This window comes from Podarcis erhardii, assembly GCF_964252035.2.
Source record: "Podarcis erhardii genome assembly, chromosome: 3".
Taxonomy (NCBI): Eukaryota; Metazoa; Chordata; class Lepidosauria; order Squamata; family Lacertidae; genus Podarcis; species Podarcis erhardii.
This window is the reverse complement of record NC_138507.1, coordinates 4,734,589-4,753,120: the sequence shown is the minus strand read 5'-3', so window position 1 is coordinate 4,753,120 and position 18,532 is coordinate 4,734,589. Positions and strand designations below refer to the sequence as shown.

Here is an 18,532-nt window from a genome sequence, read left to right as displayed (position 1 = left end):
TCAATCATTGAGCAGAAGTCAGGAGTCAATTATGGACCAGAAGCCAGGACAGGGCCCTTTTTCGTGTAAGTTTGAAGACTTTCGGATAAATATATCCTATTATTTTCTATGTTTCTCAGGGATAACAACAACGTGTGGGTAGATCAACATGTATATTGAGATTTTCTGTGCCCATTCCTGGTATTTATCTGTCTTATGAAGAGGGCAAGTTTGTTGGTAGAGAGACATAAAAAGGCTATGTGTATTTTCATTTTAACAACGAGAGGCCTCCCATAGCTCAGGGGAAGGCAACCTAAGGCCCATGGGCCACAAGCGGAACACGGGGGTCGTTTAACTGGCCCACAGAGGGATCTCCACTGGAGTGAACCAGCCCAGGCGAGGTAAACCTTGCCGACCCCTGCCATAGCTAGTTCAGAGGTGTATGTACAGACCATTGGGTTAGGGAAGCCTATATGAAATCATTTAATAGTGGCACTATGGGTCTAGAGAATGTTCCTCATGTCTTAGATCCTTTCTGTTAAGCTCCAGACAAAATCTGGACACAAATATATTGTAAAAGTATGCATTTTTCTTATGTTTTACTCTCTAGTATATTGCTACATTCGATAATTTCACAGTTGGGAATTATTTATTGCTGGAACATGAAGTCCGATCATCCCACATCAATGTTACAGTGACCTGTGGTACACGGAAGGGATCGCCACTCCTGTCGTTACCTTCACATAAGCACAATAAAGGCTGTGACTGGTTTTTCAATTGGGAAAAAAGGAAGTTAACTTATTTAGGTAAGAACAAATGCATATTCCCCCCGCTTTAAGGGTTCCTCTGAAACTGGGAGTTTTCAACCAGCTTGCTCACTGAGGAGGAACAGCTGTCCCTAAGCTCAGGTAGTGGTGAGGGATATCACATGTAACTCCTCATCCATGACATTTGGGACGGCAGAGCCCCCCCCCCCCAAAAAAAACACCCTATCACTTCTCTCCTGCCACATAAAATGATGGTGATGATTTCCTGTGTGAAGTAAGTTAGGAGGACTCCTGAAAACACTGGGTTAACAACCCCCCATCCCCCACAGGAGATATGGAAGGACATGAGACATGAATACTAGGCTCTTTCCCCAGTTTCCTTTCCTTTGCTTGCATAGGAAGTGCAGCTCTTTGCTCTAGGCTCTTTTGTTCAAGATTTTTCTGATCTCTCACCTGCCATTATTCAGTTATTTCCTCTAGATCGACAGCTCTCCATTTTCCTCCTCAGTTAAATTAAAAATCTTGTTTCCTGACTCTGATCTCCCACCACCACTGCCAATAAGACTAAACTTATTGGGATGGTGAGATTGATGGGCAGCCACTTGAAGGTCTTAGCAGAAGGGGCTACTACCAGGCTGCCACCCACTCTCCTATGGCGTACAGCACAGAGCACGTCACTCAACTTGATTTGGAAAACGTGCATTTGAACACTCCGCCCACAACTTGATACCTGTATTGGGTTCTGTTGGGGCAGAAGTGGCACACAAATGGACTCTGCATTTAGAAAACCTGTGAGACAAATTCTGGGTGAGGGCAGGCAGCAATGGTCATCTTGGATTCCTGCGTCTATCTTTGTGGGACTGTGTCATTTTGGGCTGAGGACTTGATTGATATATGCTTCCCAGTCCTTAAAGAGTGACAAATGTCTCAACCAGAACAACTAAAGGCCTGGAGGTGCTGCTCTTTTCAAAAGACACAAAAATAAACCCCATTGTTCAGACCAATCATTTGGCGCTCCTGTTGCCCCTTGCTGTTGGAAATGGGTTTGCCCAGCATCTCCCTGCAGCTTGTGCAATTTCTAGATTTCCCCCAACTGATTAAGGAAGCCCTGATAACCGATCTTACCAAGCAACTGGGCATTGTGCAACATACTAAGAAATAAGTGTGCAACTCTAAAGAAGGCCCATAAGGTGGAAGCTTTGCCCCTGAGGGCTGCTTCCATGCCCTAAGTTTTTGCCCATTCTTCACTTTTGTAGGTAGAAGATCTCTTGGTGCACAAAGTGGGGGCAGGGGAGGGCGAGGTGCAGAGGGTACTCTTCACCCTCCCCAGCTGTATGATTGGGATCTCTGGGGGGGGGGGGCTGGTTTGTGCGCCCCTCTCCATTAAGCACCCAGGACAATGGGTCCTCTGGCGCCCCATGCTACCCAGTGGTCAGGTAATGCTTGGACACCAGTCTCCCACCTATCCACAAACAAGTACTCTGTACTATCCGGCTGGTAGCATTTGAACTTGTTCTTTGGAGATGAAAGACCATCTGACGCCTTTGGTCACATGTTGGGACTTAGGGAGAAGTAGATGAAACCCTGGGAAGGAGCAGTCAGTGTCTGGCTCTCCAGCTTTAGATCTTTGGGCCCATTCCCTGGACTAATCAAAGGGAGCTTTTGTTTCCAGCACCCGAAAACTATTTCACCTTAGCCACTGTTTAGATTTCTTGACTTCCGCCAGTAAGGATATACCAACTTTTTGGCTTCACAGAACTTCTTTAGGGCAGAAAGGTTCAGAAGGGTTTGTCTTTTTTCTTTTTTCTTTTTGATTTGTTTCTGTTTTTTTGCAATGTCCTGTAGGAAATCTGCATTGTCGCATTGCTGGTCTTGGCTGTTTGAGCCTTCAACGAAGAAAGAGGGCCGTTTTGTGTTTTAATCCTTGGAGTTCCCCTTGTTACGATATTAGAAACTGGCTTTATTTTTAAGTTACATTAATGGTCTGAAATAATTAGTCAACTAATTAATCCCGTTTACAAGCTTTGTAGGATTCTTGAGCTGCCACTCACTTCCAAGCCCGGGGCTCCCTGTTTAGTGTCTGCTCTCATGTTCATGTGACTTAGTCTCCATGGCTACAGGCTGCATCTGCTGACACCCCATACACTATTTACTGCTTAATTAAGAATTTCACGCTCAGCCCTTATCTGCCACAAAGAACAAGAACACGCTGTTAGGAAATTCCAAATTTAGGCCACTGCATAAGGAAAGCCTTTATTGTAGGCCTGACTCTGTGGAGCCTCTTTAACGATCCTCTTGGCAACTGAGCTGCCACCTTTCAATCAAAAATCATTAAATGGGGCAGAGATAATGAGCATGTAGCATATCAAAAGGAGGATGCTTGCTTGGGCTGAAGAGGAAAAGCTGTAAGAGCCTATAAGCAGCCACCACTTCAAAGGAAGAGGAGGTTGCTCCGTCAGCAGGACCCATAAAGCATCATTTGTTCCTGTTTGACTTATGTAAAAGGTCTGGCATGTTAGAGCCCCGTCTTGCAGACGTGGGTCCCCCGCCCTTTCGGTGCTCGTGTGTCAGCAGTTAGGCAGCTGGGCTCAAACCGTATCAGCCAGAGCATATAATCACTTGACTCTGCCCCAACAATGGACACTTGTAGGGGGTGGTCGAGGGGAGGTCTGTGCAACAATGGGAACACAATTATTGCAGCTGCTAGGGAGGGCTATAATTCTTCTTAGAGAAGCTAAAGGGACCTTGTAGAGGTGGTGGTGGTGGGGAACCTGGGTGTATTATTAATAACCAGACTTTTGGAAGTACTTTCCGATGTCAGTGGGGTTCCAGCAGCTGCTCTTGTCCTGGCCTTCTCTAATAATTGTACATTCTGTTAGGGGTCAACTTACTTTTGACCCTCTCCTTTTGTGCCAGTTAAAAGCCTTTTAGAGTGAATTGTTGGAGAGTGGCAGGAGTGCATTAAACCCAAAATTTAATGTCAATAAATACATATCAGATGCCAGCTCATTCACTGGCGTGCTCCTAGATTCACACACGCTTTTTCTTGCTTCAGTCTGAATGACACAGTTAAAAGAAAATACATTGTGATTCAGAAAGCTGGACATCTGAAGGAAGCCATCCTGGAGTGCAGCAGGGGCTGCTTATACTCTATATTATCCCACCCTGATGTGCTCTGGGAAGGACCGTGCGCCTTCTTAAGTTTGAAATTCCCTTTTTGCATGCAAAGTGGAAACAAAACCCAAACTGATATCGGAAGCAAGCTGACTAACTTCACTCATTGTACATCGATCTGTTGTTGTGTAAGTCTGCCTTAACCAAGCCACACTAAAAACAAAAAAAACATCACACAGTTATGAATAAACCGCAAAAGAGTTTCCTGACTTGCAGAGTTTTCAGAGAACATTCTTCAAAGCTCTCAATTAAGAAAGTGTTCGTTAGCAGCTGAGTCTGGCCCTGCCTCCCCCCTCCCCATGTCCCAGGGACAGCACTGGGATGGAATCTTCAGTGTTGGAGTCTGAAGGTTCTCACTTTTATAGCTGTAATGTAAGATTTTAAATCTATTTTACATATATGTTGTAAAGGAACGTTGTCAAGGCATTCTTGTGAACTGGTGTATTAGCCTACTTTATAAATCACAGGGGCAGGAGGACACGTCTTTCAAGGTGCCTTTTCACAAACATGTAAAGTGCATGATTTAAAGTGCAGACTGAGCAGGAAGGCAGCCCCACAAATTTGCTTTTCCCTTAGAGCCCAGTAGAGGGACCAGCAGTTCAACAGGCAGAGCAGCAAGAGGGGTAGAGTCCCTATCTCACATGCCCTTTGGGGGCTTCAACATGATTTATTTATTTTTATGCTGCCAACTCATGTAAAATATCAAGGTAGTGTGTCATATATATAAAATAAAACTGGAAAGACCATAAAAGCAATACCAAAATAAAATAAAATAAAAGAATTGCAGCTCACCCCTGCCTTAAACATGACTAGATCAGTCCTGCATCTACACAGACATGAGACTGCTGTTATCTTCTGTAGTTTGGGTGTGAGATGATGATGAAGAAGAGGAATTTGGACTTGATATCCCGCCTTTCACTCCCCTTAAGGGGTCTCAAAGCAGCTAACAATCTCCTTTCCCTTCCTCCCCCACAAAAAAACCCTCTGTGAAGTGAGTGGGGCTGGGAGACTTCAGAGAAGTGTGACTAGTCCAAGGTCACCCAGCAGCTGCATGTGGAGGAGCGGGGAAGCGAACCCGGTTCTCCAGATTACGAGTCCACCACTCGTAACCACTACACCACGCTAGCTCTCGGTGGAATACCCAGTGGAAAAGAACTGCCCATGAAGATTGATTTCATGTATCACTATATTCTATAATTACAGTGGAAATGGTGAACCTAGGTAGCAGAAACACTGAGGTGCTGTATGTGGATTGGTATATTTGCATCTTCTATTCAATTAATAGACTCATGCAATGACCCTTTGGTCTAGCATCCTCCTAAAAACCTGCAGTACCTAACATGACTTTTCCATCTAGGTGCCTGCTGAAAAGCCACCCTTTGACCAAATAGTCATTGTGTTGTGGATCCTGTAATGCGCCGTACTGGAGAACAGTAGACACTTTCCATCCCATCTATTTTGTTGAGCTAAAATTAATCTATTAATGGTTTACTTGGTTAGATTTGGTCGAAACTCATTTTGTTTCTTTGAAGTCTTAGTGTGTGGTATCCTGGTTGCATTCTCTCAATAAGCATGTTATAGATTACCTGAACATGAAACGCTACATAAACCATTGACAGTTCCTTGGATTTGGCAATGATTTCTAAAAGCTTTCAATGTTATCTTTTCATGTGATATATGTAGAACCACTTAATGTTGAATAGAATAATCTAGATTGGATGACCTTAAACCTGCTGGCTGTCCCTCAGGCTAACCTGCTTCAGGCTATTGTGAGGATAAAATGAGAGTTAAATCACACACGGGAGGAAACATGGGGCAGGGGGAAATGTAGTAAATAAAAGAAGTTGATTCCACAGTGTTGATTGTATTTAGTTTGGTTTTTATTGCAATATATTTGGCTACAGAGAGATGGATTTGGAACATGGTTGCACACCAGCAGTTTAGCAATGGAAGAAGATCCATAGGGAGACAATGGAACAGGCTAAAACTGAGGTTTCCTATAAATATCTGGTGCATCAGATAATTGCTGTATGGTGCCTTGAGTGTAGGAGATCCTATCTTAAAATGGAGGTCTGCCTAGTGATATGTCCTTACAACTGTATAATTCTGTAATTATTCAGTAATGATTTCATTTTATCTTCCAAGAGCCTTCAGCTGGAGATACCTTTATATTTTAATATATTTATATTTTAATATAATATAAGATAAATTATGTGCTTTTCACTGTCTGTCTCTGGTAGATACAGTTTCTCAGAGGACAGAATTGGTCACTGAAATCTATAAATGTATTGATTAAATAGTCTGGAATGTAGTTGAACAAAAAAGTTGAACATTTCCCGCTAAATTTCTACTGCAAATGGAGGGCTAATGGTTACCTTGGAGCAACGGGGACCAGAGGGTGAAATTTTCTCTTTCCTTTTGGTTGTTTGTACTTGTATTTAGTTGTTTATTTAATGCATATGTCTACAGTTGAACAAAAAAATCAGAGGTGAAGAATCCATGGATTATTTTAACTGGTTGTGAAATGCCTTCAGTAACTGAGAAGCTTAGCAAAGTTTACAATTGGAAATTATCGTAGAATAATATTTTAGCCTACTTTAATTTGTTTGTCAGTTTTATCTGTAAACTGTTGGCTTCTGAAATTTAGTTACAGGTCAAGGCCCAATCCACGTGGCATTCCAAGCAGAAGTCACGCTCCCTTTACCAGTGCCCGGTATGTATTGAAGGTGTGGGATTATTCAGACCACTAAAAATGTTTATCTGCAATGCTTTTGTGGGCTAATGTCTGTACTTGGTTTTTTTTTTTTTTTTAAAAAAAAGAATAATGGTGCCTTCTTTAACTTCAGACTATTTTAAAGATAATTATTCCAGTGCATTAGGCTTCAAGTGCACATGGAAACACATTTTTGTGCACATGAGTCTTTCTGTACAGAATAATTTAGAAAGGAGAAAAGTCTACTTTCCACCACCCAGGATATTTAAAATTGACCTGTAAGCTGCTCTTGGCTGAAGATTGAAATAAGAATGCTTTTTTAGGTTGACATCTCCGACACCCCTACTCCTGCCCTCCTCTAACAGGCACTCAGTGAAATCAGAGCTGTTTAAGAAGGCAAATCATAGAATTGTAGAATTGGAAGGGACCACAAGAGGGTTGGACTTGGAGTCCAACCCTCTGCAATGCAGGAATCTTTTGCCCAATGTGTGGCTTTAACCAACAAGCCTGAGATTAAGGCTGGATCTATACTGATCTGGAAAACACTATTTTAAAAAATGATATATAAAAAAGCTTTCAATGCAATTTCTCATTGGGACAGATCACAGCTCTACAGCGCTATCTGGCATCACATGTTTATAAAGCATAGATAACATTTTAATTAGACCAGTGTAGCTGAGTCCTAGGGACGCGGGTGGCGCTGTGGGTAAAACCTCAGCGCCTAGGACTTGCCGATCGTATGGTCGGCGGTTCGAATCCCCGCGGCGGGGTGCGCTCCCGTTGCTCGGTCCCAGCGCCTGCCAACCTAGCAGTTCGAAAGCACCCCCGGGTTCAAGTACATAAATAGGGACCGCTTACTAGCAGGAAGGTAAACGGCGTTTCCGTATGCTGTGCTGGCTCGCCAGATGCAGCTTGTCACGCTGGCCACGTGACCCGGAAGTGTCTGCGGACAGCGCTGGCTCCCGGCCTCTAGAGTGAGATGAGCGCACAACCCTAGAGTCTGTCAAGACTGGCCCGTACGGGCAGCGGTACCTTTACCTTTTAGCTGAGTCCTAAGTTTCATCCTCCAAACTGAGCTATCCTGCCTTATAGGGTTGGGGCCAGACTGGCGAAAAAGAGGAAAAAGCAGCATTGTGTTGTGCTATGTTTTTTTGATGAAATGACAAATTAGTAAAAATCATTGCATTTTGAAAAAAAACTGAACTAAAAATAATGAGGATATTTGTGCTTTTTAACAAAATGAAAATCTCTCTTAATTTGTTTTCAATTTTTGCATAGTTAAAGATCTTCTGATCTTTAAGACCACATTGGAAAATTGAAGTATTTTCCTTGCTGTTAAGATGGAGTGATTGGGAAAGTAGCCATGTGTGCATGTGGGTATGTGTTTTTTTACTTCAAATGCTGTGATTTTGTTGGTCGGTGGGAAGTATCTGTTTTGGGTGTGAATATGTGTCCATGAGAAACATAAATCTGTGATTAATTCTTTTTGTGCTGTATATATGTATGGTATGTATTAAATGCTTTGATAGTTGAAACCAATATCTAAGCTTGGTAATGGAATTGCATACTGTCAATGATCAGTTTTGATAGGAATAAGCATCTTTATTTACACACCTTGGTTATGCTTATAAGGTACACTGTTTATAGTAATATGCCCTGCTTCTAGATCCAGTTCCTCCTCCTCCACCACCACCTCTTCTGAGATGGTCACTTTCTGAGTCTTGGGATGGTGTGACAAAGGGCTGGGGTGGCTACAATAAGAGCATACCATCAACTGGTCAAGACGTCCTCATTTTGCCTGGTAAGTAGAAAAGGTCTGATGTGAAAGAAAAATCATAGAAGCATGAGAGAAATAAATAAATAAATAAATAAATAAATAAATAAATAAATAAAACACAGAAAAGCTGGGTTATGCTGATAATGAATCCACAATTTCCCCTTTTTCATATTCCAAAAGGGGATAGAGCTTTGGTTCATCTAATATAGGGTGGGGGAACTTGTGTGTTGAAGTAAGAGTAGCGAAATCACAGCTAAGAAGCTCAAATCGTATATATGAGTGACACCCTTCTTTGGAAACTAAACAAATATCCAGACTTAACATTGAAAAACTTTACTTGCAGAAAATTATAGTTATAGATAAATTAAAACATAATATTTGCAGGCACATGCTTCTCCAAGCATGGGCCTACAGTCTCTTCTTCTAACTTCCAAACAACTGTATTTTCCTCTCTTTCCAGAGCTCAGCACTCAGCCTTCTCGATCTCTGTTAAGCCATGCCTTAAAGCTCCTATATGATATTTCCACTTTTCCCCATCCTTCAGCTTTGCTTTCTTTCTTTCAGGCAGAGAAGAAGCACTCCAACACTCTATTCATCGTAGCAGTGTTCACAGTGGATTCTAAAACACTTCACATAAAATGGAGTCTCTCCTTTATTAGATACCCCCCATATGACCAACGTTATCCAATCACATGAGAACTACTAGAGAACTCGCTAGAATTCATTTACTAACCAATCAAATTTAAACACATAGTAATGCATACAAGCATTTAGAATTTCAGTGAATTAAACTACCATACTTAACATTGTGGCTTTCCACATGTCAGTCCCCAACATTCATCAGTCCCAGCCAGCATGACCAATGATGGGTGATGATGGGAGTTGCAGTCCAACAATATTGGGAGGACTATAAATTTCCTCACTTCCACCTCTGATCTAAGAATGCAAAAATGGAAACACTCTATGGGTGCAACCCCCTTGCCCTCTAAAGACGTTAATATGGATGAAACCCTCTTCCTTTCAGAACAGTCACCAGAAAGAGGGTCACTGACTTCCTTGCTTTAGTCAAAGTCTCCAAAAAAAATTATTCCCAGACCTCAGACTCACACCTGGAGGATCTTCCTTTTGGAAGTTTAGTCCTGAGCTCTTCTGAATAAACCTAATTTTAAAAGGCTTAAAGAAGCAACACTACCATGGACTGAATAATGAAACCAAAGCAAAATACTTAATTGGCAAATAGAAATAAGACAAGTGTACTGCTTAAAAGTTAAGTCATTCATGCTTTAGAACATGCATTTTTTTCATTCTGTAGCCCTCTGGTAAAAATATTTGTAACCCTTTCTCATACCATGAGCATAAAATGAAGATTTTAATATCTAAGATCATGGAAAGATATCAGATATTAAAATCTTCATTTTATACTCTGCAGTTCTTGCAAGCCACATTCTAATCTTCTTTTTGGATGTGTGTTGCCTGACTCCTTTAATTTTCTTTGTAGCTGATCTCTCTCTCTTAACTTACTCTTTTCCTAAGAATCCCCACTTTTCTTTTTCTTGACTGTGTGTTTGTGTAAAGAATTCTGTTTTCCACACCAGGAGTCAAAACAATAACCATAGACAAGCCTAACATGTGCCAGAGTGCTTCTTATGTGAGGTGCAGAAATTAGGGATGCGTTAATTTAGGCCATGCATGAACACAGGCTTCGCTCTAGACAAAATGAAGTTGCTCTCCTTTCTGCTTTCACATTTGTATGCAAAGTTCAAATGAAATGCACCCCTAATACTGTGTGCGAGAGAAAAGCATGTTATAATTTCTAGCAATGGTATGTTGTATAGATATGATATCATGTAGCCGGCGGCAGTTTTGTTTTTTAGTGGTGGAATCTGCTCTGTTGTTAGTGGGCTTTTTTTTTTATTCTTTCTGATTCTGATTTGCTTTGAAGTTTTTCTGTTTGAAGAGATGAATGCTGGAGCCCTGTATCTCATGTAATAATGCTTCCGTTGTTCCTGATTTCCACTTGGTGGTATATTTATGGCATTTTCTAGTGCAAGAGTCTTGATCAAAGGGATTTTGTGTCATTACTTGAATCATTAGCAAGTTTTGTTTTATGCCAGAGCTGTGTCATTACTGAACTTTTCTCCAGACAAAAAACATGCATGCATGAATGGTGTATCAATTTAGATATTAGAGTGGTATCCTTCTTCGTTATTATTAGCATTTGCTGATTAAGTGGTGTAGAGTGGATGGAGAGAAAAGAGATGAGTCACACGTGACCTTTCCCCCCAAGGTTTATATGACCTAAAGTATGCAATATTTGGCCCCAAGTTATTTAATGCTACAAATAGATGTATGTTGTAAGATGTGAATAAGACGCTTCAGTTTTTTTCATTTCCTAAAGGAGTGTGGAAAGAGCTTAGCTCTACAATAGAGCCCTCTGCTGTTCTGTTGAATATATTTCTGCATCACTCCAACACCACATAAAACAGAGTGGCTGTGGTCTCACCATTCTGGTTATGCCCCTTAGTTGTTGTGGATGATGATGATCAGATTCATTCATTCATTCATTCATTCACTAGCAGAACTACTTTTGTGCATGATGAGTTAACAATAAACAAATCTGTGTTGCTGATGTAAGGTCACATTCAAACAGTAGTGATTACGGTATATAGGAAGTTAGTACTTTTTTTTTTTAAAAAAAGGCTCAGTTATTTCTAAGGATATGTGGCTTAGCAAATAAGTAACAGAACTAGATGAAGTATACACTCTAGGATGACACGGACTATGTTATGCATGCACTTACTGACTTGGAACTTAAGTTTTTATTCTGTAAATGCAAGCTCCTTTTGTTCAGTGAGGGAAAAAAATAGGATTTAAGCTAATGTTTTATAAAAATGCTTGTCTTAGGTTAGCTCCCCCAAATTAATTTAGCTACAATGGCTTTCCTTCCTATGCTTCTGTGTACTATTGTGACACTGTATTATTTTCTGATTTCCAAGTCAATTTGTGCAAGGTATCTTCTGTATTATGTCAACTTACTGAATTTTATCCAGTGGTTGGTTTGTGCTAGCATGAAATTATTCCGCTCGTGGCATTTGCTTTCCACCAGGACTGCAGCTCTTTGTGCCAGCTCCTGCAGAGTTCCTGGGGGCTCTTCAAATCTCAAGAGCAGCTTGAGGGAGGGTAGGAGGGGACCCATGGAAATCTAGTACCTTGCCTTGCATAAGCAGGAGTGCTTTCTGTTAGTGCATTTGATAAGAACCTATGCAAATCAACAGTAAAGAAAGAATGATGAATGTTGCTATGGTTCACACTTTTAATGAGGTGCCAGCATGAATGTGGTCTGGGCAATTGCCACTGTAATGGTCTAGTGAGAATTATTTGAGGTGGGAAGAGCAGTAACCCCTTCTTAGGGAGTTGCTGTACTTCTGAGGTATAGGTTCTAATACCAAAGGTGTCTGAGGATGCCCTGGAAGTGTTTCCCCATTCCAATGTACTACACCAACCCCATAGTTTTGTGGTCACCTAGATCAGTAGTTCTCACACTTTCTTCCTCCAGGGAAATCTTTCAGCACTAACTTGTCTACCAATAAACCGACTTGCGCTGCTGAGATTAGGCAGCGCGTTCTGGGACGCACACAATGAGTTGGTGTGGAACTTTTCTTAAAGACCAATTGGGTCTCACTTTATTGTCCCACGTGAGCAGAGAGTGTGCTCCAGATAACAGCAACATGCTGCTGTGGTTGCACATCCTGGGAAATAGCTATTTCTCAGAGAAACATCTGCAATTGTCCGTCTTCTCACTGAGGAGTCTTGGATAAACTTCCCCAAGAGTTTCCCTGTCAGTAGTCTGAAAATTACTGATTTGTGTCTTTGGAGTGGAGGGTTAAATGTATTTTGAATATTTGAAATTATGCCCCGAGGTTAGAAATGGTCTCTCCTTTTAAAGCAAAAAACAATTTCTATGTTGTTTTTCTGAGTGCAACATAGAAAAATCTTGCTTTAAAAAAAGGAAGTTTGAATTATTTGTTAATAAAGTAACAGTAGATGACATAGATAGAGTTCACCCAAATGACCTTTCTGTCATTCAAACTGCAGCTATGGATACTTGGCCATTCTGCCTCCATTCATAATCTACTTGACCTCTGCTTCTTTTGTTTATTTATAGCACAAGGAGAGAAAAGAGGCCTTCTATTCACTTTGGAGCCATCTGTTTTCCACTGTTTGTTTGACTAGTAACTTGACCTGATGATAATGTGGTGTCTGAATGACAAAACAGATTGATTTGTTGTGTAACTTTTTCATCCTTCGGAGCTCAGTGGCAGGCAATGTGGAAGAAACACAGGCAGCCCATCTGAGGCATGAAGACCAATCCTTTCGCTTTGTGTCTCTTAAAAAAATATGTTGATTCCCTTAAGCTGCATTCACAAGCAAGTGTTTCACTGAATTTCTTTGCTGACTGGGAGAAAGAGATCAAGGGAGAATTTTCATGTGTTTATTTACAGACTAATTAAATTAGGTCTGTTATTTTAGTAGCAGCATGAGCTATTGATACAGTAGTATGTTGAGATTCTGAATGCAGTATGCATCATTTTTTGAAAGCCTCTTAATCATGGTCCAGGTATCTTTGTATTTTGGTGTGTGTGTTTGTTTGTTTGTTTGTTTGTGTGTGTGTGTGTGTAAATGTTTGCTGCTTTTCTCTAGCAACTTAACACCAACCTACTGCAATGCCAGCACACTGAAGTACTGTTAAACCAATTAGTTTCGCTAGGAGAGATTAAAGTGTGCATGAAGTCTGGATTGAAAATATAGACAATCACTTGCCATGAGCCTGAGAACAATGAAGATGCTGTTGTGTGTGATTTGAGGAAGGAAGTGAGCGCGTTGGTGAGAGGGGTAGCCATCACAAGTACACCGTGGTATCCTATGCACAGAGTGAGAAGGAAAAGCCAGCACCTGCCCACTTCCCTTTTAAAGTCACACAGCAACAGCAAAGGGCATTTTTGATCCTCTTTGGGTCAGCGTTCCATTAAAAAGTATGCCATCCCCCCATTACTCTTCATTGTCATGGCAGGTAGGTCATTATTTGAACAGTATTAGGGGCTGCTCCAGAAAGCACCTCATATCTGGCCGTGAAGATCTTCTACTCTCTTTTCTTGGTGCTGTGTTATACGTTCTTTCATTTCAAATTTGTAGATTGTTGGAGGCAGAGTGCTTCCTTAAGTGTTTTTATTGAACTGAAACCACAGGCGTCACAGGCTTCTCCCTCCCTTTCCTCCCTCTTTCTCAGGCCGAAGCATCTTTGTGGATACAACTCTTCCTCGTGTACGAGGCCTCTATATCCAGGGCACACTGGAATTCCCATCAAATTCCAGCAATGTACTCAGCGCAGCCTGTATTGTGATTGCTGGCGGTGAACTGAGAGTGGGTAAGTGAAGAAGAAAAATAAGCAGCAGGAAATCTGCATGCTGGGTGCTGGTCAAGGACAAACACATCCCCACTGCTGTTACTGATAATAACACCAGCAGCAGGAATATACTTTCATGGGGCTGGCGGGGATACCAATAAGACTGAGTGGCTGATCCATGTCCATATAAATTGAGATTATAAGGACTCTTTGTGTTGCATTTTTTTCTTTTTGAACATGAGTAGCATTCCTGAAGGAATATTGCAGTATGTTATCCATTATTTCCTAATTCATCATCATCCCAAGTGTGATTGAGCCCATTGCACTGAGCCCATTCATTCACAATGAAGACAACTAATTATTTATATGCAATATACAAGTCATTTTCCATAATTTATTACATCGTAAGCTTTACAAATCAGGCTATTTTAGTTACTTACAGGGATCCTTGCCATTTTAATACTGCTGTGTTGGTCACTCTTTGACCTTTTTTAGGAAATTTGTAGGGGGGATTTGAGTAATTGGGTACTTGAGGAAGGCAACCTGCAACTTTTTTCTGGTGAATCTCAAGGGGTCCATCTACTTAATATGGCTTTGGAAAAATGGAAACATTTTAGAATACATTTTTGTCTTGGGAATAAAATAACGGTTTAAGAGTTAGTGAGGAGGTAAGTCCAAAGATTGATATTCTTAATAGTTGATAACTAGCAGTGGCCATGGTCCGTAGAGCCACAGGATCCATGAAAGCTTATGCCAAAATAAGTATGTAAGGTACAAGAAGAGTCTTTGTTGGATGTGTTCCCACGAAATTCATCCAAAAGCCCTCCTCTTCCCAGAGTTGCCAGACCATAAATGTTCGCAGTCCTAAAAATGCAAGCCTTTCTTGTATTGATTGTATCAGATCCAGTGCCGCTTCTTTGGATACAGAACTTTGAAGAACATGGAGACTTTTCTCTCTTTTTTACATACAAAAGTTTCTGTTTTTTTAAAAAAATAATATTTATTAACATTTTAAAGACTACAAAAGAAAGACTACAAAAGAAAGAAAGAAAATTAAACAAAACAATACAATTCAATACAAAAACAAAAACACCACACAACCCCAACCCCAAAACATTAAATTAACAAAACCAAGCAAACACAATTTAAAACACATCTAATAAGTTCAGTATCTTAACTTTCATTTACTTGTTTCAACGACCTCCTCACACCTCCCTTTTTGTATTCCACTTTAATTAACTGTTTCAGCAATTCCTTTCCATCTTCCTCTGTTTTCTGTCCTGTAATTTATCTTAACATATTCTAACCTTATTTTTCCCTTTAATATATAATTGTCTTAACATATTTTAACCTTATTTTCCCTTTAATACTCTAGTTTGTCTATTTGTACTTAATTCCTTGTAACATTTCTACTAAAGCCATATAACTCCTTTCCAACATTTTTCTAACACTCATTAATTTTACAATATTTTTATAAATAGTCTTTAAACTTTTTCCAATCTTCTTCCACCGACTCTTCTCCCTGGTCCCGGATTCTGCCAGTCATATCCGCCAATTCCCTATAGTCCATCAACCTGGTGATCTTCTGTCCGATGCTCTTAACTCTTTTCCAAGTCCCTTCTGCGAGTCTTCTTCATATTTATACATGAGCTTTACTTTGTCTTCCACTGATCTTATTTTCATTTTCCTTCCTTTGAGGCTAAAGAGTAGATCTCGGGGAAACTCCCACCTAAAAATGATTTTATTCCTTCTTGACAGGGCAACCAAATCTCCGTAGTTAAATCTAAGATCCAAAAGGTATTTCAGGACGTCTTTCAAAATTTCCACTCTTAACTGTTGTTCTTCTAAGTTCTTCTGGTAGTTCCAACAGTCTCTTATTTTGTTCTTCTCTTTTTCCCCTCCCCTTCCAAGTCCGAAGGCCCTCACAGTCTTAATCTCTTCTTGACCCAAGTCCCGGTCCCCAAAATCATCAAATTATTGTGTGAGGAAATCTATCAAACTTTCCTTCTCCAGTTCAGGTAGGACTCTGATCCTTGAAATCTGATTTTCTTTAAATTCAATCATAGCAGGCATCAACTTATGGTCATCAAATTGCATCTGTAAGGCTGGGACTCTCTCTCTCTCCAATTGTGTTACTTTAGGTTTCACTGAGTCACTTATCTTACATAATACATCCACTAAGGCCTCTTCTGTCAACATTCTTAACCGATTCAAGGTCCCCAGAATCTCACAGGTTTTTATCTTGCAGCTGGAAATTCCCCCAGCTCAACTCTTGTGACAGTTTCAAAGGCTTCCTCTAGAGGGAAACAGTTCCTCTAGAGGGAAACAGTTTCTATTTGTATTAGTCCTTTTAAACTCAATTCAAACAATAAAGTTAGTTTCAATTTTCTGTTACTTTTACTCCTTTTTAAACTCAGACGGAGACAGTGGAAACAATGTATTCCTTATTTAACTAACTGTCAGTGAACGTTCTAATCACGATCAATAAGCATTCCAGAACACGTCAGTCCTGTTGGCAGCCCGTTTCCAGGATCGGAGCGGTGGTATTTTAACTCTGTTCGCTCTCTCCTGCAGGTATACTCAGTCCAAAACTTTCCCCCCTCTTCTCCTGCCACCAAGGGGGGTTTAGTATTTTTTACCGATGGAAATTTAGTCCTTTACAATAGGCTTTCCGAGGCTTCAGCTTGCATCCTCATTGCTTCAATCTATTTACAAAAGGGGAAGGTGGACTTCCTGTTTTAGACCTCCCCGTTTCGACACCAAATTAAGACATTTAAAAATCCAATTCTCCACTCTAAGATCAAATTGTCCACAGGAAAAAGTCAGCGCTCTCCGGCAACAGCTATGCGGCTTCGCTCCGTGGAAGAAGCAGTCAATTCAAAGCACCGCGCCACTCACCCCACGTTGCTTCGGATCCCTGAAACCGGGTTTCCCTGTGAGTAGGGGAGGCGCAAAAGGTGCCAGCCGAATCCCACGTTCACAGGCTTCATCCGCCTGTGATTTTTAGTGGGTCTCCGCCTTAGCCGTGGCGGCCAGACCCAGATTTCCACGAGGCAAATTCCTCCCGATCAGAGGAATTCAGCCATTACTGGAGGCGCCAACCCAGAAGTCCCTACATACAAAAGTTTCTGGAAGCACTTTCTCTTTATGAATTTCCAAGCCCATCTCATACTTTTCAAAGATCTTGAATCAGAGTTAGGCAGGGCAGATTTTTATCACTTAGAGAGGAAATGAAAAAGCCATAGCCAGCATGAAGAATTGAATTAATAATAGACAATCCTTAGTTTAATAGCTATGTTGGGCCTTGCACTTTGTTCTGCCCAACAATAGAAGAAGATGCCATAGCCTCTGTGGCAGGGAAACATCCGAGACTCAGATTCTGCACTGATGCAAACTGGAAATGCAGGTGAAAACATGGTAGTGCCTTTCCAGAAAGGTAATTCTGTGCTTAGCATAGAGACCCAGACCAGAGCCGCAAGCCTAGAGAGAGAGACACTTGGAAGTGAATTTCTTCCTCAGTGTAGTGGGAATTCCAGATGTGGTTTATTTGAAGATAAGGAACACGCTGTGGATTCTTTTAAGGACATAACATTTATTTTATCAAGCTAGTTTTTTGTGACTTTCTCAATGGCATCTGGTGTGAGCAAAAGTGGAACTGCTGAGTTACTATCCTTAGATCTCCCTTGACCCTTCTATTCATTTGGCTATACAAGATTCCCCCCTTATGCTCACATTAATTGTCTCCTCTGCTCTCTCCTATCATACTCATCCACCATCAGTTTTATCTCCTCCAGACTCTCACTACTCACTGTTTAGGCACAGTCATCCCCATTTGGTCTGCAAGGCCATTTGGGATAAGCCACTTGCATCCATCCTACAAGTGTCATGCAGCCAAAAGGGTGGAACTTGAGCAGCTTCCAAAACAGCTGACAACTGATGGTTGGGAGGGCTGCACAAAGCAGGAACCCAGAGCCACATAGGATTCCCCCTCTCTGCATTGGCTGATGTGAAGGTTATCCTGCTTGGTCCAGGTGTTTCCCTCCCTCCTTTGTTTCAGCAAGCTGAGGGTGGGAATAGCCTTGCTTTTAGCAATGTCCTGCTGCTTGCTAGTGCTTTGAAGCCTCAACTTTGGGACTTCAGAGCACCAAATCCTTTGACATCATTTGTGATGTCAGGAAATTAACAGGTTGGCCTTGCCCACCTGTCAAATTTGGAGTGTGAGGCAGATCCTAATAAGAATCTGCACGCGGACCAAAAAGATTTCCCAACCCCTGGATTAGGGAATCACTGTACTAGGGGAAGTAGTCATCCCCAGCTGAGAACTGCATGGGAGCCTAGTGCTTGAAGAGGTCCTTCAGGGTGGCTGTGTCTACTCTTTATTTATTGAGTGGATTTCTTTGCCTCTTAGGGGCCTGCTAGAAGCCTTTTTGTTCAGACATGCCTACCCAGGCATGTAATTTAAACATGCAATTTGACTACTTATAATAGTTTCAGAATTGCTGGTTTTATTTATAGTTTGATTAAAAATTATGTCAATTGGTTCTTAACATTTGCTTTTATTGGTATTTTTAATATTTCAGAATGTTCTTTGCAAACAGCTTAGAGGCTTTCTGCCAATTGAGCAATATATAAACTTTGTGGGTTTTTTGTTTTTAAAACTTCATCCACCCCTCATTGGTAGATTACTGGCAGAAGAGGAAAAACGGTTGTGTCTATGT

The 18,532-nt window shown here is 41.1% G+C and overlaps 1 protein-coding gene across 3 annotated transcripts in view; it reads left to right on the top strand.

The window, feature by feature from the left end:
* PKHD1 (PKHD1 ciliary IPT domain containing fibrocystin/polyductin) overlaps positions 1–18,532 on the top strand; it is a 250,395-nt gene that overhangs the window by 143,472 nt on the left and 88,391 nt on the right. For all 3 annotated transcript variants that reach the window (XM_081855438.1, XM_081855439.1, XM_081855440.1), the window contains 4 exons: positions 590–785; positions 6,568–6,633; positions 8,300–8,434; positions 13,698–13,835. In XM_081855438.1, coding sequence (XP_081711564.1) covers positions 590–785; positions 6,568–6,633; positions 8,300–8,434; positions 13,698–13,835 — 535 coding nt within the window. The remainder of the gene's footprint in view (positions 1–589; positions 786–6,567; positions 6,634–8,299; positions 8,435–13,697; positions 13,836–18,532) is intronic.